Raw genomic sequence first — 21161 nt, forward strand, 5'->3', positions numbered from 1 at the left:
CCCATTTTCTCAGCTGTCAGTAAATTTTGCAGATCTCATCTATCAGTTTAAAAACTGGTGGTGCCCGGATAGCGCGCAATTAATAAAACACTTGAAAGTTTTAAAGGCTTTTATTTCAATTTATTTAATGATAAATATTTATATAGAAGGACAGTTTTACGTCTGAGTGAACGGAAGTGGTAAGAAAAACAGAATTTATGAAAGACCCAAGATAAAAAATAAAAGTTGTGTACAATAATAATACTGTAAAGCCAACAGTTCCATGAATGATTTCTGTCCTTAATTTGAACTTTTTGACCCGGTAAAAAAGAAGCTATGGCGTTGTCTTTTCTGTTAGTGTTTTCTAGTTAAGAATTGCCCAGAATCCGTTTAATAACATAATAAATGATATTACACTTCACTGTACTGTAATTAAAATTATATTCCGAAGATTCCCAAAGTTTTCCAGTTACCTACGAAAATTCAAAAGTTCAACCGCGCCAGATTGCAGTCGAAGCCCTGAAGACATTTGAAGATAATGTATAACCTTTTTTTTAAGAAAATCTCTACACTGAAACTATATATTATCTAATTGAAATAAATGTATGCTACAATAATTTGCAAGATATTTCCTAAAATTTGAAATCTATTTTTTTTAACTGATAAGCGAACAAATAATAAAATAATTCCGAATGTCGATAAATCTGAATATTTTTTGATAGTTTAGCTCTTGAGCGACCAATTTCTTATATCTCTACCTAATTGTATCGAATTATGTATGGTCGGTCACTGAGAATAAAAATCAATCAGGAGAAGAGTTTTGACAAGGGAAGGAGAATATTTACAACTTAATGCAGGCTGTATGTGTTTTAAAAACAGTCTTTGCAAAAACCTAAACTAAAAGTTTACTTTATCTTAACAATGAAATTACAATTAAAAATAAAATCTTCAAGAGGAGATATATTTAAAACTGCTAAAAACATAAATTTTAAAAAAAGTCATAGACGAAGAGACACAAGCACTTGCTCCATAAACCCCAATGACCTTCGTCAGTTATTCGGAATTCCTCGATAACCATCGACAGTTCTTCGAAATTGTCCGGAATCGCGATGTGACTTAAACGGACGTTAGTGTTGTAGGACCCTCCAACGCTCGGCCAACTCATCATTTGTTCATTTTTTAATCAATGGAGAGAAAACATTCACAGGTGATACGAGTCGAGTTCCTCAGCCTCCACACAGCTTTGATAACCAGCACAGTACTGTAACATCAACATGGCTAGCGCTTGACTTCTCTCTTCTGATTTGGCCTGAAAAACCGGAAAAGGAACAGTTTAGATGGCAAGTTCGGGCTAGTCCGTCTTTGTTAAGCCCGGTGGCTCAAAATGCTGGCGAGGAGGAGTCAGATAGCTGATCATCAAATATGGGTTATTGAGCATTTGTAAATCAAGATGGCGGAATAGTTTTTTTTGCGTGTTTATGGACCGAGACGAAGTCGGGATCCATAAACATGCAAAAAAAAGAACGACGCCAATATCCCGCCATCTTGACTGAACAAGCTTGGTCAATTAAAGGATTTATTATAAGGGTAATTTGCGAGAGAAGGCGGCTACAACAACAATAAATACGGTTATCAAGCAGTTTGCTATTGTGTTTGGGGCTAGGGGCATTGTTCCTGTTTTTTGTTCTGTTGTTCTCTCGAAGGGTAGCGAGCCATTCATGTGAGACCTTGTTACCCGACCCAAGTGGCTAGGAGAACTGCTACTCTACCAAGGAATTTATAGGACGCTTGTCCATCACAAATAACCCCTTACCACCCCCCCCCCCCCTCCCAAGCATTTTGTTGGAATTGCCGGTACCTATTTACACTCCCGGGTAGAGAGACGCACTCGTTGACACTCATAATGACCAGGTTAGGTCTCTAATCCTGGACTTTCGATCCGGAGCCCAATGCGCAATTACTAAGTCACTTTTCGCAAGTTGCAAAAAAAATTAGAATTATCCTCTGCTTTTAGCAACGTTGCGAGTCAAGTTGCTTTGTGTGTCATGTCAATTGCGACTTGCAACGCATTTTATTAAAAATAAGCCAATCAGAGCGCGTCCTTTACTCGCGGAAGATTTCAAGATGATAGTTTCTAACGGAGACATTGCAAGTTGCTAACAACAAATTCGAACGTGTGAAACTTGCGTTGCAAGTTGCAAGGAAAATTGCCTCGTGTAACGTGGCGTTAAAGGAAAAAGTTAGTCAATCAGCAAGGGTAGATTTAATCCAAAATAACTTACCAGTAGTGACTCGACGACAGCCTTTTTCTTGCGATCCTTTGCCTTACTTCTATCCTCGTATAACTCTGTGCGCGTTTCGTTTTCTTCGTCAATTTCCACTTGTAATTTGTTCATCTGAGGAGGAACAACGCTTCGTCAGTTCGTACAAGAGTGTACAGGTTTTAGGATAGCAAATCACTTGTTTAAAGACAGAAATCGAGTAAATAGCTTCAAAGTCGTCTTACCATGTCTTGAATCTTGTTTTTGCGAGCCTCCAATGGAAGATTAGAAAATAATTCCCTACCAGCCTTAAAAGAAACGACAATTTATTGCATAAGTGATCTAAAGAGCTGCAAAGATGTGCAAATATCGAATGTCCCGCCGATGGCTAATTCACATCAATTGTTCATATATCCCTCAGGTATATGCAGGACAGTTGGCTGCAAAAATCCAGAAATAACTCCTTGACATATAGTCGGGGGTAGTGTGCTTTGTTTAGAACGGGATGTTACGTATCAAAAGCGGGTAGTCGGGCTTATATTCGGAAGGATTTTATGTCTGAAAACTTCCAATGTAAGATCTTTAGTATTGACATCTCATCCATGTTGATAACAGGGTACTAAATTCAGAAAATATTGTTTAATTTGTTTGAAAGCCTACTGTAGTCATGCGTTTGTTTTAATTGCCATTTGGTAGCTATTTAAATAAAGAGAAACCCCACATAATTAAAGCTATTTTTATTTCGTTTCCCAGCATCCCGAAACCGACAGATGCATGAAATTACCTCTCGAACTTTTTCCGAAGCCTTCGCAATATCATTCGCTTCAACTTTGGTTTTTCTTTTGCCCAACTCGTCCTCATTTGAATCAGATGTCTGCTCAGAGCTTCGCGACTGCAATTTAATAAAAACGTAAAGTTAAAAGACAAGTCTGTATGTTATTAATTATTCTGGCTTCCTGATTGATTAGGTACCGGTTTGACTTTTTTCATTTTATTTGCAATTTGCCAATGGTCATTTCTGAAGATGCATGTTGAAGCATAAAGTCAAAGCTTTTACGACATGCGAGGTTTTTCCATGTTTGTCACTGCAGTGTGTCTTTAATTCAACCTGACTTGTTTGTCTGTATTTCGAAAGAAAATAGGCGTACGAAATACACACAAGCCGGCCTTCTTTCCTTCTAACTATCGAGATCGTAAAATGAGAAGCGGAACAGATGTTGGCCTTTGATTGGCCCACAAACTAGATCACGTCACAAGTACCATAAAACACCATTGAAAAAAAAGCTAATCAGATACGAATTATGCACCCTCAAAAACTACCAGAGAAGCCCTACGACCTAGAAGAATAATTCAGGGCCGACACTAACACGGACCGAGAGACCATACTCCACCAACTCCAAATGGAGACAGCAGGACAAAAAGTCACACAGGCAGAGTGACCCACCCCTCCCACCACTGCCTAGTGAGGCAGCCTATCCCCCGAGAACCGAAGTATTTCAGTGACTTTCCCCTAAACCTCCTCAAAATGCTGGACAGCGGAAAGTGCACAAGAAGGAAGCCGCGATTGGTGTTCCCCAGACTTCCAAGACCCCGGAGGAGTGACAAGGATTTTGTTGGGGGGCAGAAGACAGGGAAGGGAGAGGTTAGTGTCGAGCCCTGCAGAATACCATTTTCAAACCCCTTTAGTGACTCTCTGGGCTACTAATCATTTCTATCAGCAAGCTATAAAGTTAACAATAAACGTAAAGCCTGCATCAAGCCAAGTGGCCCGAACCACCGGAGCTTATCCCGGTTACTGTACCATTAAGCGACAAGGAGTATTTTTACTCCTCCCTGAATGGGATGCTAGTCCATCGGAGGGTTACCCTCTAGCATTAATTCGCCAGTACCCATTTCTACACCTGGGTGGAGAGAGGCACTATGGAAGTAAAGTGTCTTACCCAGGAACAAAACCCGGACCGCTCGATCTGGAGTCCAGCGCGCTAAGTAACAGTTTAGAGTTTATTTCAACCACATTTCCTCACCTCAGCACCTGACTCCGTTTGATCAGCCTTGCTTGTTTTTTTCTTTTCTTCCTCGTCTGATGATTTCTCGCTCTTGGCAGCAGCACGTTCGGGTTCCGACTCACTTGAAGCCTCTTTGACACTCGGTACTGCCTCACCGCTTCCTTTCTTAGTATCTTTACTTTCTTGTTGTTTTTCCTCCTTGTCGTTATTCAGTGATTTGGACTGATGACTTGAAAACCACCCCGATGTTGATTTTGTTGTACTGTTTAAAAGACAGAAGAAAGTTTTAACAACAGCCTTAATAGTACATCCAAACAAATCACAGTGAAAAACTGTGTAATAAATCAATAACAACCCAAAGCAGATACGTACACCTTGTGCTAGGCGCGGGAAAATCTAACCGCTCCCAAGCGCGGGAAACCCTAACGGGTGCCGCGCGGGAAAACGTATCTGCCAAATATGGAAAACATGTAACCGCTGCCAAGAGCAACCGGTGAGAAGAACAGAGAAACTTTACTGCTCTTAGAGCGAAAAAAAAAAACAAGTCTACGCAGAAGGAAACAATGTAACTAGTGCTAAGTGTGAGAAATCGTAGCCGGTAAGAAGCGCGACAAAAGAAGTAACCGGTGCCAAGCACGGAAAATCATTTAACTGGCTACAAAAGTGGTAAGTGGGAGGCTGATGCTTGACAACGCCAACTTCAGCTGCATAATATTCGAAAACAAGCGATTCTGATTGTAAAAAAAGCAACAATATCCCAGACTGTCAATCATAGCTGCTCAAAAACTTGGAACTGCGAGGAAACGTCTTATATAAGATTATCAGTTATCTGGATTCAAATTTGCAAAAAGTGCTGTACTTACTGTACGCAGTGTGTGTAACTCATGCAATTCGTCAGACATTTCTTGTGGCAAATCATAGCACATGTTCTACACTGAAACGCAACTTTGGTCCACACCTGGAGAAAACAACATACGTAATACAAATCAGCGAAGCAAAACAACAACAACAAGTCGAAGAGAAGAAAGAAGAACGCAGTTTACAAGGAATTTAAGTAAAGCCCAGTTCAAAGCAACTGAAACGAACAGAGCCAGTCTCTGAAACCCAAATATTATTCCCAATCAGGAGTTTCAAAGAAAACTATGAGCAACAAAAATGGGACTGAACACGTGAGCGAAATTGTATTATGACGCTTCCTTTGTCTGATTGGCCGATTGGCTGATAGTATCTGGAGGAAATGAGACCGAATATGATTTATTTGAGTAAGGCACGTTCCTTTCAAAGCCAATAAGATGGCTTTGTAACGGGAAAAGCTATTCAGGAATTGTGAAATTCAACGCAGAACCACTATACGGCAATCATGTACCGAAAACTGGCCAATGCATGTGCGGTTAAAATTGTCTTATTAATAATCAAGGTGTTAAGACTTTCTTTACCAGCGGCGACTGACTGCAAGTTAAAACCTTCGCAATACGGTAGCACAAATTGGCCACTGAGTAAAATTCAAAAGCACAAACCTTTTTGCTGCAATAGCTACATCTTGTGGGAAAATAAAATTGAGTTAAAATAAACTGATGTTTAGGGGGCTCCAAACTGCAAGATAAGAAAGAAAAATTAGGCATTCATTAAATATTGAAATAGAACATAAGATGAAGGTCGGAAAATGTCCTTGTTATAAACTTCTATTAGATGAAACATAAACAAGTCAATGTTCAAAATTTGGGATCGCTCGTACTTAGTCTTCCACAAATTTCTGAACAAGAGGAAAAAAGTAGTTGCTTATTAAACCCGTTCAGTTAAAAGAGCGTTTATTAGCTCCAGTTCAAGTAAGGAAACAGGATTCTATACCTCTCTAGTGTGTCTTTTTCTTGTTTTTCATCCTGAAATGCAAAGAAATAAGGAAATGTCATGAAGGAGTGACAAAAGAAGTATTTGTTAGAGGAATATGTCTTACCTTTTGTTCCGACTCATTAAGAGAGTCCACTTTCTCCAAAATGGATTCATCGCAGTCTACAAGTGACGGAGTGTGACGAAAGATGAGAGTAATGTCACCACAGCAAAGCTTCTCTTTCAGACCAGGATGATTGCGAAGATATGGCTGACTGAAGAGAAACGTGAATGATCAGACAAACAAACAAATAAGCAAACAAACAAAAACAAAACACATTGAATTTTCCGTAAAAAGATTAAAGTAAGTACGGGGAAAAAGGAGAAGCCACGAGCCAAGCGGCCCACACTGCCGGAGCTTATCCCGGTTTCCGTAGCATTAAGCGGCTAAAAATATTTCTACTCCCCCCTGAATGGGATGCTAGTCCATTGCAGGGTTCCCCCCAGCATTATGTCGCCGGTACCCATTTATACACCTGGGTGGAGAGAGGCACTATGAGAGTAAAGTGTCTTGCCCAAGAACACAACACAAGTGACCCCGGCCGGGGCTCGAGCTCGGACCGCTCGATCCAGAGTCCGGCGCACTAACCATTAGGCCACCGCGCCTCCCATAAAGTAAGTACAGCTTGCTAATAATGTTTTTGTTTTCCATACAAAGGGGGATCCCTTCACGCAAATTCAAATAAGGGAGGATAAGTAGGGGGGGGGGGGGGGTAACTGTTAAGAAGCCAGCTTAATGTCTTTCGATTTAAAACGTTTTGCAGTCTCTTATTTTCGTGAAAACGCGCAACTAAATGTGGATGCGTTGGAGAGACTCTCACTAGCCAGCGAGCTGGCTCTCTATTCGGGCGCAACGTGAATCTCTGTTCGAGCGCCGAAGGCGCGAGTTTTGGCGAGCGAAATGTGCCGCTTGGCGAGTGAGGCGAGTTTTGGCGAACGAAGTGAGCCGCTTGGCGAGATTCAAGTTGCCCCCAAATAGACAGCCTGCTCGCAGGCTAGACTCTCACAAGTGAAACACGGGGCTGCCTTTTGGTAACACCTCTCAGTAGTCAAATATGTTTAGTTGAGGTATTCTGTTACACGTATGTATATTTTTGAAAGTTATTTTGTGCAATAATAAGTTTAAAAGTGTAAATAGTTAAGCTGATTGATTACTTTGATATGATCCTGTCTGAATGCGGGGAAACCAACACATAACACTCTTCGTGCGTCTTTGACGAGTACGACAAACAATGAAGTGCAATGTCCATTAGAGGAACAGTTACCTGCAATAAAATGCAGAATAAAGTCATGTCACTGAAGGTTAAAATTAATTTTGTTTTAATCCTAAGGTTCAGAGAAATCAGATGATAAATCAACAGGAACTAAATGCTATTTTCAGTAGCATGAATTGACTAGGAGTAGTGCACTCACAACACACAAACACACACCCTGGTTGGTGCAATCCAGGCTCGAACCCAGGCCTCTCGAACCAGAATCTATCACGCACAGTAACGCCACAATAACTATCACAATTGTAACGATTTCTGCTACAACAAAGTTGCTAAAAATGTTAAATTTCTTGCACTTTGCGCTTCGAAAAATTCTCAGTGGAGCAACCTGTACACAACAAGAACATCCGCTTTAAGGCATGTTTCACCAAAGTTAAAAGAGGGAAATATTTAGGAAGCTCAGCAAACATCAAAGGAGCAAACAAAGAGGCCAAGATTTGGAAGGTCCGCGACCCTGCACATCGTTTGCGCTCATTCACTATGCATGAATTACGTTATCGTAATGTTTCTACTGATTGGCTAGTTGCATATTGGTAACTAACTCCACCTGTAGCAAGATATTTCAATCATTACTCACATAACCTAGCAGAATGTCCTTTTCGTTCTTCTCTTGTGATTTGCTCCAGATGCACACATTAAGGTACTGGTCTTTCTTAATGATATCACACTTCACGGTGTCATTCCACACTGGATTCTAAAAAAAGGTAATAGAAAATACACCTGATGGTTTATCATTTAACTCTTGATGTATATGCGGGTAGGTTAAAAAAAAATGTCCATCAGTTTCAATAGGGGTTTTTTTTTTTTTTTTTTTTTTTTTTTTTTTTTTTTTTTTTTTTTTTTTTTTTTTTTTTTTTTTTTTTTTTTTTTTTTAAGGCTCGGAACCTAATGCAAATGACCAAATGCTATTGTTTTTGATCATTTGCGTTTGGTTCGACTCATGTGAAGTTCGACTTTTGGCCCGGGCCTAAGTCTGTAGATGCTTACTAAGTTAAAGATTAAGAAATAAGAGTAGTTTCAAAATAGTTGCTCTTTCAAACTGAACAAAACCAATTGATCGGGCTTAAAGCGGGGATGACAGCAAGTAGAAATAAATAAAAAAAAAAGAAAACAGCGTAAGATCGCTAGGTATTCGTGCCACAGAAAAACCTATTAAAGCTATTATGAAAGTTTTGAACTACCTACATGTATATGTACTTGAAAAATGAGACTTCAAGTCTCGTTGATAGTAGCAAAAGTGAATTTTGTAAATTTGCATTAATTTCTTGGAATATTGATTTATTTCCCACAATAAGGGACATGTATTGTTTTCGCTGCCCGCCATCGGTGAAACATGACACTACCTACCGTGCTCGCCGACACGAGTTTGGTTTTCATGGTATCTGGTCCATCTACAGCTGCGAGGGATGAAAGTGACACCTTCCTCTGCCTGTTTCCATGTGGGGCAGCACTTGTGCCATGTGCTAGGGGAGCCTTCTTGTCGGATTCTTGAGTTGCCTGATCTGAGATTGTCTTCTTTTTTGCTCTTGGTGATTCCTGCTTAGTGTCTTTTGTTGGTACTCCTGTTAACTTTTGATCTCTGTGGCAAAAGAAGTTACGACGAGGACACAATTAATAAAAATTGGGCATTATTTCAGAATATATCTTATAAGTGGGAGGTTGAGCCTTTTTATCCTAAGCCTTAAAGCCAGAGGAATACAGCCAATCAGGAGCCTAGTATTCCACAAATAGTCTGACGGCGCTTATCACGGCATTCAAGTTTTCCCGCCGAAAGCCAAGCAAGCAGCGCGCGCCATTTTTTCATTCAGCTCAGTTTAGATTTTGCGAGAACATGTTCAAACGTGAACGAAGAACCAATTTATTCTGTCGAATTCGGCAAGGAACGTGCGTATACTGAAAAATCGAGTCACTCGTGGGATATTGCATGGTATGCCACTGGAAAACATTGCATAACTAGAATGTATTTCTTTCCTGTCGGCATGCCTGTGAAAACTGCACTTTTTACTCAGCTGCTATTCATACACCTTATTCGATAATAACAATAATAATAACAACTCTATGGTTTGACAAAGAGCAGTTTTCAATTAAGTGTCGTAAAACCAAACCCAAACTGATCACTCTAGCCAATCACAAAGAACACAGTCAACCAATCAAAACTCCAAGCAATTACATGTTGCAGGCACGAAGCGCGGGAAAACGTGCGTGATTGGTTTTGGTTTTACTTCTGATTGGCTGAAAGAGTGACGCGAGAGTTTTAAACCAATCACGTTGCGTAGTAATGCAAAACCAAAGCAAACGCAAATTACTTTCGACACTCAAGTCAAAACCACTCTATAATACGCGCGGGTATTCCACTATTTTTTCCACTAAGTTTGGGTCCGTATTCCGTAAGTTTGTCCGTCCGTATTCTTGCTCTGTTCTACAGTGTAATAACGTGGCACATTTTGCACGTTCTTTTGCCCTAATATGGTAAAATGGCGCAATAGTGGAATAAAAATGTTTCTTTTTGTTGTTTCTTAACAAGTTACGTTTAAGGTCTCTATGTTCGGAGTGCGTTTACTTTCGGAGGGTCGCTACTCCAGGGATCTGATAGCAACCACAAAATGTTATCGCTACTAGGGTCGGTACTTTTTTATTAAGTTATAACAAAAGCAGTTATAACCTTGACTTTGTTTAAAAGGTGTTCTTGTAATGTAATCAGCAGTGATTGCAATTAATATTTCTCCGTTTCCTCCTTGGTTTTAGTTTCGATTGAGGAGATACATTAAACACTCCAGAATTGAATACTCCGCTTTTAGCTCTCTTATGTGTTTGGAAATGTAATAGACTAAAGCACTGTATCTCGTGTTTGATTATTACGCCAAAAACTGCACTACCTCCTCAAGGCTTTAAAGCAACATGAATAAAAAATGGAACAACCTGATGACTTGTTGTTCAGCTGAAGATGTTGTTGGAATGCTGTTTTCTGTGGTCCCGCCTCCAGAGGCCATCTTCTTGCCTGTTGACAACACAAAAATGAAATGTTGTGACGATACACGGCGATTATACAGAGCGATATCCAACTGAACTCTGTTAAACCCAGCAGAGGGATGAAAACGAGTGAATCCCAGTGAGACCCCCGAGCAGTACACAGGGGAAAACAAAAAGAATGAGACTGCATGGATTTGACAACCGTTAAGAATCTTAGCCTAAGATCACTGCATGAGTATTAAACATAAAACGTACCTCGTTTCCCTTTCGTTTTTTTCTCTCCTTTCTGTTTCAGTTCTGTGCTTCTAGACAGCATTTCCTTCACAGCAGATTTAGTGATTTCACTGTCAGCTTGCTCGAACAGTGGTACAACAATGTTGACAAATTCATCTTCAGAGTCGCTGTCATTGTTCAGTGCTACATTCTTAAAGTCTACCACTGTTTTCCCAACCTTTTCTTTCTCTGAGTCTTTTTGATCAAGCTGCTGGGTTATTCTGCTTGGCGGTCTTTGAACTGTCGCAATGAACCTATGAAGAGATTAATAAAAAGGGCTTTGTCACGAATTTAAACAGATTTTTGAGCAGCCAAAATATATATTTGCTTCGTAGGAAACCTAAAACTAATGGTCCGTTTTTATTAACAATTACTATATAAGAGCAATGAAACTGTTAACAAGCGTCTTTGGCTGTGGATGGATCGAAGGAAATGGATTACAACTTGAGTCTTAAATTTTCAAGTTGTTTCCGCACGTCTTAAAAAAAAATCGATGTTTACACATGTACAGCCGTGGTTTGATTTCTCTCCGCAAATGAAGGTTATTTCTTTCTTTAGATTTTCAAAGACTATGTTTTCATGGTTAGGTTGCCTACCACTAATTTCAGAACAGTTTACACCAAAAATCTGCGAAATCCCTGTGACGTAGCTCCTTTAATTATTACAATTATTTACAAATGTTAGTTGATGAATTGGTTTATTCTCATCACCTCTCTGCTTAGCAATACATTGCCATCACAAGGAGAATCCAAATTTTGATCATGTAATGCGCATTACCTGCTTTTATTCTTTATCATCTTGGCAGCCTGTTTGAGAGACTCTATCTTGTGTCCGTCAACAGCCACAAGAATGTCTTTGGCCATAACCCCAGCAGTGTATGCAGGCGAGTCCACAACAATCGTCTCTATCACAATGGTTTTTCCCAGTTCGTCCTCAGTTATTTCTTTACTCAGGGTCAGACCAAATGAGATTTCGTTACTTTCACGGCTTATCTCAATCTGTGAAATACAAGGAAAAACTAAATTAATAGAGGTTGAATAGAACAGTTGCCAACTTCCAAAAATAGTCCTTCCCCCAAATACATGTTTAGCCCTGACATCATTATCGTGGCTAAACGAAGTTTGAATCAAGTTTAGGCTAAGATAGAAACAAGACAATGCAATTTGGAGCCATTCGCTGTTTTCACTGTTCCATAATACAACACCATTAGTCCCCCACCCCCGAACTTTTGCATAAGCATTGTTTTCAATTTCTTTTGGGATAATTTACAACGTGCAATCATCCAATGCCAGAGAAATTTAAAAAAAAAATGCTTAATATACAAAAATTTTTGGGGGTAAACAAAGTGTATTTATTATGGGATCATGAAAAAAGCGATTATACGGTTTTTCGCAGGGTTTATGCGTTTGGGACGTTTGAGGACGTTTTCAAGCCACGGAATGTGCTTGGGTTGTGCAGTTAGCTCTCACCTCCCTCTCCTCCTTAATTGGTGGACAAGGTACAAGTCAGTATGTGTGTGGATTGGTAAGTATCTCCACTGTTCTTGTCAGTATGACATTGCCTGGCGGATAGAGGTGGGCGGATACCGCTATCAGGGTTGCCATGGAGACATGCATGCCCTGTTTGAGGCTCACACACGTACCTCACTTGGCACCACCAGCTTTTTGGGCACCTTTCCAAAGCTCATCTATTAGTGACAGGTTACACATCTAAAAAAGGAAGGTCTGGCTTTTTTGGTAGGAAACTCAGCGATGATGTAACACTTCCCAGAATGAGCTGTCAAACTATGGGGTACTCTTTTTTAACTACCATTAACTCAGAATCCCATTTTTTATAAAAGTAAAATAGTAGGAGGAAGCTTAAGGCAAGACTAGTCAAAGAGTGACCCCTAAAGCACAGAGATCAAGTGATAAGGGAAATAATGGGTTTACCTCAAATGTTGGCCACATCGCTCTTCTATTCTCAGCAAGTTGACTCCAGGGTACCAGGTCCACTGACAAACTACAATACTGCCATGCCGTATTCTCTAGCTCAGGCAGACGGGTACATCCAACAACTGTGACCTCAAGACTGCCGACAGTGACCAGACTGTCATGAACATAGACCTCCAGGGTCTCGTCTTGAGGTGACAGCTCCGGGAAAAACGGGTTATACCTGATCTTGTAGCTGGGAAGGGTGTGTTTCTTTTGAAGAGACTTGCGCAGATGATTTATTATCAGAGATGATAGTTGGGGAAGGTTTTTGCCCTCAAACTGAGATTCAGCCTCAAATTCAACTTCTGGTTCCTGAAAAAAATGAATTTAAAACTTAATTTAACAAAAATCTTAGATGAATTTTATCATTATAACAATTAACATTTGGTACAGTGGAACCTCAATATAACAAAGGCCCAAGGGACTGGCAAAATATGTTCCTTATAATGAGGTTTTGTTATATCGACGTTCTTTTCCACATGTTTTACTATTACTGGGGTGAAATATAGTTCATTATATCAAAGATTTTGCTATATAGAGGTTCGTTAAATTGACGTTCTATTGTATACCACAATACATGAGCTGTTATGTCAGTCATAAGTACATCTAAGCTGGTACAATGTAAAATAGTTAGAATAAACTGAGGAACTCAAATCAATGTATCTCTTAAACAAGTCACGGAAAATATGTTTTACATGCATATCCATTTCCATAAACCCACAGTTTTTTCACATACATGTAACATTTGCCTTTAAACATGAATAAAGTTTTTTTTTTTTAAATTGTTCTCTAAGGACATTTGCCTCAAGTGAAAGTTAAGACTATTCAACAAGATTTTCACGCTCAAAAAACCATATATACATGTAAATACAAAATAATGTAATTACAGTAAATATTTCAATGCAATGTATTTAGTAGCCTGCAAATGCAGCAGCCTCTCACCACTCCTGGCCTGATTGATGCTCTATCTCATGAATGCCAAACCAGCAGCATAAGATCTAGAAGCTGCTGTATTCACAGGATTTCTGTGACTTATTACTTAACTCATTTTCACAAACCTCATAGAATGCAAATGACCAGTGTGTCAAGGGATGTCTACTAAGCTGCACTCTTGCACGGCCTCGCAGGGAAACCATCTTAATGGCCAAGTACACAGACTTGTTAAATACAAGATCAACCTGTATTGCCATGTGGCACCCTCCTGAGTACTCTAGGTCGAGAGCAATGTCCAACTCCTGGGGGACCTCCACAGGATCTTTTGTTCCTATCTTCATCACAGTAGCACCTTAATGACAACAACAACAAAAAAATTGTATTATATGCACCTCCACATACAAGGTGAAAATCAAGTTGTTCTCTGGTCTGCAAGGCTAGCAGAGTCAAAGCTTTGACCTTCCAACTAACACCTCCTGATTAATACTTCTACAATATGTAGCTCTAAGCTATATGTACATGCATAGGTCACTCATAAGTGGTGGCTGCATGTAAGTTGTGGTTTAATGTTATCCTTGGTTCAAATTTTAATTTCCTTTGACCATAAAGTAAATTTGAACCAAGGATAAAATTGAACCACAACAGCTATTTTGTGGGTTCAATTGTGACAAACATCTTACATACTCAGGGTGCAAAGAAATAGTCAGAATTTCCAGTTTGCCCTTTTGGCAAGCTGTAGCCAAGATACACTAGCCAGAAAGTTATTTTCACTAGCCCCAAAAATTAACTTAAAAATGTTCCCTTTAAACTTTTGCTCACCCATCAGGCAAGTAAAGGATAAAATCCACTAGCCTGACTGCATAATTCACTAGGCCTGGGCTATAAGACATGCACTTCTTTGCATGCTGATACTCTATGATTTGAATGTTGATGTGATGCTTTTGCACAATGATGGAAATACAGATGGTTTATTTTGACAATGGTGATTAAAGTGAAAGATGAAATTTTCAATTTATTTACATTGTAAATGACACAGGCATACTTAAAAAACATAAATTCTGAGTGCTTTCAACAGGAGTTGAATAGTGTTTATAAAGTCTATATTGTACATTTCACCGAAAAAAAATATTGAAATAAGATTAAAAGCTGTTCAAAAAATGACACTAAACATTTCAAATGATCAACATGATCTGTTCTCAAAGATGATCATATTGATCGAAAACGTTTAGTGTCATTTTTTAACAGCTTTTAGACTTATTTTTAATAATAAAGTCTATATTGTTTTTGTGCCAAGCAAGTAAAAAATCCCAGCGACTGAAATGACCCGTTATAACACCGGTCAACCTATTTTATGTACTTTCCAGGCTGTCCTAACAATAGCTCATATAGAGGGATAGACTTTGTCTCCTTCGCAGCCGCTATTTGGAGTGTTGTATAACATCCCAAAATTTAATGGCGGCTGCGAAGGAGACTAGAATAGACTGGGCAAGTTCAAAATAATTGATCTGAAGAATAATTTGAACAGCATTCCATTTTTTTGTGGAAATCACAGTAAAATAAAGCATAAAAATAATATGGCTTCATACCTGTAATGACAGGCAGAGATGTCCCTAGTGAGAGCTCTTCAATTGTGATTTGTTCTATCAACCTGCTGGCTGCTTTGCCTTGCATGAGGTCCGAGAATTCTGAGTTCATCCTGCGTAGAAAGAATGATTTCATCTGTGGGGAATCTCGCCATTCTCTCCATAAGAAGGCTAGTAGAAGGTTCAGACTCATACATGGTTCTTTTTCAGTGGCACAATCTTTCTTGAAGTAATCTGCAATAAACTGATAAGATAATTTTCATGAAATCGTTTCTGAATGTACTTTCAAAATAAACAAATTAAATTAGCTCAAAATGTTACATAAGCTGCTACATTTACTTTTGCACTTTTTTTTTAATCGTAGATTTTGGTGCTAATCATTTTAACATCATAACTGCTAGCTAGGTACATGTACAATTTTTTGTTCTCAATATATGCCTGCATAACAATTGATGTAAAAAAAGTTTTATAGCGGAATTTAAGAAAGGAAATGCTGACCACATGAGTTAAAGGGCTTACACCTACATGTAGAAGGAAATCATGAACTAGTGTCAGCACTACAATACCTGGTAATTTCCCTCATCTAGAGTTTATTCTCTGATTTCCAGCTTGCATTTTGAGGAGAGAGTTAGGGATAGCGTTTGGAAAATTTGAGGTATTTTTATGGTTAAAATAAATCAATAAAAATTAGCGAAAATAAGCCATGACGTTGTATAATTATTGAAATGTTCTCTCATTAAAATTAATCATATAGGTATTTTGGGGGGCTGCCAACTCCAGCAGTCTACAATCACAGCTTCTTGTTGATTTAATTCCCTAGACAAATCCCTCTTGTGGCATGCCCCAGGGTTCATTCCATATTCATGCCCACGCCATGCTGAAGATATGCCAATTTTTTTTTATAGGTCTATGCCAAGGTCCTCTATTATTCGTAGCTAAAATCAGTGATCTGTACGCCAGTTCAAAGGTGCAGAATACAATCATACGCCAGTGTGCTGCACAATTTTGAAATTCATGCCGAAGATCTTTGGCGTAACCTATGTAGAATGCAGCCTGGGGTGTCCCCCCATTTTGTTCTTAGGACTTTAAGAGGCCCTGCCAGGGGGGATCCCATATCGCTTGTCTAAATTTAAAAAGGTCCTGTGTCGCTGTTTTATTGCACTTCACATCACTGTTGGTAGTTGAAAATTGCTTGTCCTTGTTGCAATTTAAGTTTTTCTAAAAGGGTTGTCGTTTGTCACGATTTTATTTTATGTGCTGTCGCTACTTTCTGGGCCTTGTCACTTGTCGGAATTTACCCTGGCAGGGCCTCCTTTAACCCTCTAAAGGATTTATTTTCTGATTTTAAATTTCCTCAGAGTTAAATCTCAGATTTCCAGCTTGCATAAGAAGGGGTGAGATAAGGTTTGGGTTTGAAAAAATTGGAGGAATGGTGCCACACTTGAATGCATCATCAGTAAAATTAATATTCCTTCTCCACTAAGCACATAATTATGTTGTAGCACAGGCGTCCCAAACTCATGATTCGAGAAATTGGTCGAATAAATGATTTATGTAAGCGTGTGAATGATTTAAGTAAGCATATGAATGATATATGTAAGCGAATGAATGATTTATGTGAACGTATAAATGATTTATGTGAGCGTTTGAATGATTTATGTAAGCGTATGAATGATTTATGTAAGCGTATCAAGTGGGACGTGACTACTTGAAGTGGGCGGTGAACATTGTGTTACAATTTAGGCCGTTGGAGATTTTAGCTCTTTATAAGATTTTGTATGGAGTCTAAAATAACGTGGATTAAAAGCGTTTGACGAAATAAAATTTAACCATCTTTTCAATAAAATAAAAAAAGGAACTCGCCTTTCTTGATTTCTGTTGTCCTTCTGAGCTATTTCATTTTTTTTTTTTGGGGGGGGGGGGGGTTGAGGTTTTTGTCGTGGTCTTCATAAGACAAAGTCCAAGCTGGACAGAGCCATTTAGAACGAGCCGTGCCGCAGCTTGATTTTCCCCTCCGACGTAAAGAAGGAAAGTTCATTATTCTCCTCGTCTGATCGGCTTGGAAAAAACTTTATCCTTTCCGCTTCAAGTCGAACGATTTATGCATCACTACTGGAGCTTTCGGTTTTCCTGAGCACCTTGTTCCCGTCTTTTCGAATACGACACAGTTGGAAATCAAACATTGCGATCGCTCCAGCTTGACAACTTCGACTGACCGGACGGGTACACAGTCAAAATTTTCACGCGGTTGGTCTAACATTACAATGGGCGTCAAAATTCTCCCGTGGGGCCGTGGGGAAAGAGTGCTCAAATCTCCAACGGCCTAATTGTAACACAACACCGCGCACTTCAAGTAGTCATGTCCCACTTGATACGCTTACATAAATCATTCATACGCTTACATATAGCATTTATTCCCATTCGCTTACATGCATATATCATTCATACGCTTACATAAATCATTCATACGCTTACATAAATCATTTATTCGATCGATTTCTCGAATCGTGAGTTTGGGACGCCTGTGGTTGTAGGTACAATCTTGTAGTTTCCTCTTTTTCATATTCATTATCATATATTACCATACACTAGAACATAGGGAATTCCAAATTGTACCAAGGGTAAAATTAAACCACAACATCTAGAAGTGAAAGCTGCCACCTTGAAAAATATCATTCTGCTAACTGATTAGGCAAAATTAATTTGATGCAGTTTCTGTTTAGATTTCGCGGCTTGGTAAACAACCTTTCAGAGAAAGAAAAAATATTTGATCGTCTGTACTTAAGATCAAGATATTAAATGAAAACGATCATTCATTTAAGCTTATGTAATTCCAGAATAAATTTGTTACCTCGGGGTTGGTGACTTTTGTGCGCTCTGGATAAAGTTTTCGAGCATCCTTTCCTGTCAAAGTCCACCATTTGTACAGTAGAAAGGCTTCCAAAAGCAAAACAGAAAAGACTCCGATGAGAAAAGCGAGAATTAAAGCTATAAACATGGGAGAAAGTGAATACAAAACAAAGAATAAGGCATGATTTCTGATGTTTTCATTGAAGAGGCAGGTGGGAGACTGGGGACGAAGTCTGTCCGCTGACCTGAGCCGACTCCAGAGGTGTGACAACTTTCGAACGTTCAGTTCTCGACAAACTCGAGTTATAAAAACAGAAGTTTACTCTTCAAATAACAGGATATGGCCAGCGCTACCGATGAAAGATGGCAGACCAAGAGAAGAACTGTTTTAGAAAGAAACAAGTTCATGTTTAATAATTATGTTATGAGTGACATCAAGTTTGCTTTTCCTGACAAGCAGAGCATAATTCCAGCTCATAAGTACGCTCTTGCCATCAGCAGTCCTGTATTCTTCGCTATGTTTTACGGAGATCTGGCTGAGAAGAGGGAAAGTATAGACATTACTGACTGTGATTCAGAAGTCTTTCTTCAATTTCTGCGTTACGTTTATTACGATGATGTAAATTTTCAAGATGTAAACAGTGCCATTGAAGTATGGTATCTGGCTGATAAATATGACATCCCTTCTCTTGCAAAAGAGTGCGTAAATTTTATAGGCCGAACCGTGGACCCGTTAAACGCTTTCGATGTCATTCCCCATGCTCGCCGTTTTTACCATCAAGACCTGGAAAATATTTGCTGGGAAGTAATCGATTACAACGCCCAAGAAATTGTTGCTGACGACTCGTTTCTCGAGCTTAAACAAGAGTTCTTGCTTTCTATGGTTGAAAGGCTGTCGTTATGCACCATCAATGTAGCCCGAGGGGGGTGGGCAAGGTGGGGAGACACAAAATGTCACCCCCCCCCGGGACAAAATAATTGGTCATCCCTGAAAGGTGGTCAGATGTCCCCACCCATGACCAAACCCCACCCGGGGCCACGTACGATCTCCCACCCGGGGACCACCCACGATCTTCGTGGTAGCCCGACCCCCCCCCTCGGGCTTAACATTGATAGGTGCATTATGCATTAAGGAGGCAACGTTGTTTAAAGCTGTGGATCGCTGGGCAGTAAGGAGATGCGAAGAAGCAAACATGACCGTCGACGGAGCAAATAAAAGGTCTGTACTTGGAGAAGATCTGTTGAAACATGTTCGATTTTCACTGATGTCTCCTGTAGAGTTTTCCCACTTGGTGCTTCCTACAGAAATCTTGTTCACAACAGAGGTCATCGATGTTTTTAAGCAGTTTACTTCTGTCCCTATCCCTGGTGGACTTAAATTCTCAATTCTTCCCAGGATGAAAAACGATGTACCGCTTCAGTCATGTCAGATGGGATATGTTTGCCCCCCACATAAAGAATATCCACGAAAAGCAGCGATGATGTCATTCACAGTCAACAAAACCATTATGATATGTGGTGTAAAGATCATCACTGAGAAAGTACAAAGTCAACCATCTTGTCGTGTTAGTTTGTCCGTTGCTCTAAGAGGTGAAAAGCTCCGACAAATCAAAGATAAATATTTTACTAATAAGGGTAACAAGTACTATCATTATGGAGAAATTTATGTATATTTTAACAGGCCTTTGCAATTATCCAGTGAAACTTGTTACACTATTGAAACTAACACAGATGCTACAGATTATGAACATCTCTTTGTTTGGTCAGAATGTCTTGGAGTTTCTTCACAGAATTCAACTTGGTCCACAATTAAGGCAAGCCTTGTGTCTGGCTGTTGTTCAGGATGCTACAGTGATTGCATACCGAGAAATGTGGACTACAAGGGGGAGATAATGGAACTGTTTTTTAAAGGATAATTTAAGCCTTAATAGGCTGAATTTTGCCGTATACTGAGAATATCAAAGGATGAAATGGACAAGCAAAATGACAACTATTCATGTCTGAGGTACAGAGCCACCTTAAGTTCATGAGATGTAAGGTACCTCTGATTCCCCTACAGGTAATTTTTGTATCAATGTGCAAAGAGCCTGTGGCTATTGGATTTTGCTGTCGGGTTCGTGGATTTTATCCACTAGTTACTACATTTTTAGACTTTCTTGTTGGCAGATGAAGTAAGGCTACTCAGAGAAAGGCCTTTGGAATAGCACAGAATGGCTCCAACTTGCCCAAAAAAAAGGCTAGAAAATCCATTTTCTTTGCACCATTTGTATGTTTTGGAAACTTGACCGAGTATATCAAAAAGAGGAACTTTTACTGAGAACTTTTTAAGTTATTTCCCTCAAAAGTTAAAACAGTAAAACAATGGGGGTTTGCTGTTTTTTCCTTATATCAGGTACAAGCTTTCAGCTTATGATTTTTTTGAATATTTGAAAATATATTATAACTGCAAACACAAAATGTGTTTCAAATAAAGAAAGCTCCGAAAATAAAATGAAATAAAAGCATGATTGTATAATACGACCCAAAAGACGTCTAGACGGATTGGTGTGGTTGGTTACAAAAAACGTTTTAAAAATACAAGAAAAAAAGGGGGCAGCGGCCCCCTCGGCCCCTTCCCTTACTCCGCCTTTGCACCTGGGTACTTTTTACTAAATCCACTAATAGTAGATGATTATAGGCCTATATGGTTTTCTATCTCGTTTCTGATTGGTAGCAAAATCAATCAACAATAAAACAGTTCAGGGATATTTTTAGCGCAGTTTCCATGCGTCAGCAACAGTCAATATGATGAGACCTGATGAGTCATAATATTATAAAAACTTGAGAACCAATTTGAGAAAAATTCAAAGATCGCAGGTCATGAAGCTTTTATGCCGGGAATTACAACTGGCTTGAATTCGTGCGACTGATCGCAGCGACAAAGATTGTCGCAAAAATGCACCATGCCACACGAGGCAACATGTTGCAGCGACTTGTCGCCTTGTGTGCCCCGACCTTTATGGTGAACAATATCAACGCGAATATCTTTGAACGATAAAGATTAACATCAACTTTCATTGTTTAGTGCCTTTATAATGAAACTGTTCATTTTCATGCATGGCTCATTAGGCCAATGTGGTTTTCTATCTCGTTTCTGATTGGTAGCAAAATAAATCAACATCAATAATAAAACAAT

General features: G+C 39.3%; 3 protein-coding genes across 3 annotated transcripts in view; 2 read left to right on the forward strand and 1 right to left on the reverse strand.

The window, feature by feature from the left end:
* LOC144655561 (uncharacterized) overlaps positions 1 to 21161 on the forward strand; it is a 253491-nt gene that overhangs the window by 91220 nt on the left and 141110 nt on the right. The gene's annotated exons all lie outside the window — the stretch shown is intronic.
* Positions 96 to 18367, reverse strand: LOC144655510 (PDZ domain-containing protein 8-like). The gene is made up of 19 exons (XM_078515755.1): positions 17988 to 18367; positions 15140 to 15380; positions 13679 to 13905; positions 12579 to 12932; positions 11425 to 11645; positions 10630 to 10901; positions 10324 to 10402; positions 8752 to 8983; positions 7982 to 8098; positions 7289 to 7398; positions 6201 to 6348; positions 6095 to 6126; positions 5764 to 5839; positions 5110 to 5204; positions 4265 to 4508; positions 3025 to 3132; positions 2486 to 2548; positions 2262 to 2375; positions 96 to 1288 (listed from the first exon to the last, which is right to left on the reverse strand). Exons 1-19 carry the CDS (start codon positions 18132 to 18134, stop codon positions 1181 to 1183), a joined length of 2988 nt encoding a protein of 995 aa, XP_078371881.1. The 5' UTR covers positions 18135 to 18367; the 3' UTR covers positions 96 to 1180.
* On the forward strand, positions 18273 to 19902 carry LOC144655536 (BTB/POZ domain-containing protein 6-like). The gene is made up of 2 exons (XM_078515782.1): positions 18273 to 18899; positions 19123 to 19902. Exons 1-2 carry the CDS (start codon positions 18327 to 18329, stop codon positions 19900 to 19902), a joined length of 1353 nt encoding a protein of 450 aa, XP_078371908.1. The 5' UTR covers positions 18273 to 18326.

Source organism: Oculina patagonica, chromosome 5, assembly GCF_052425735.1.
Source record: "Oculina patagonica isolate OP01 chromosome 5, crgOcupat, whole genome shotgun sequence".
Taxonomy (NCBI): Eukaryota; Metazoa; Cnidaria; class Anthozoa; order Scleractinia; family Oculinidae; genus Oculina; species Oculina patagonica.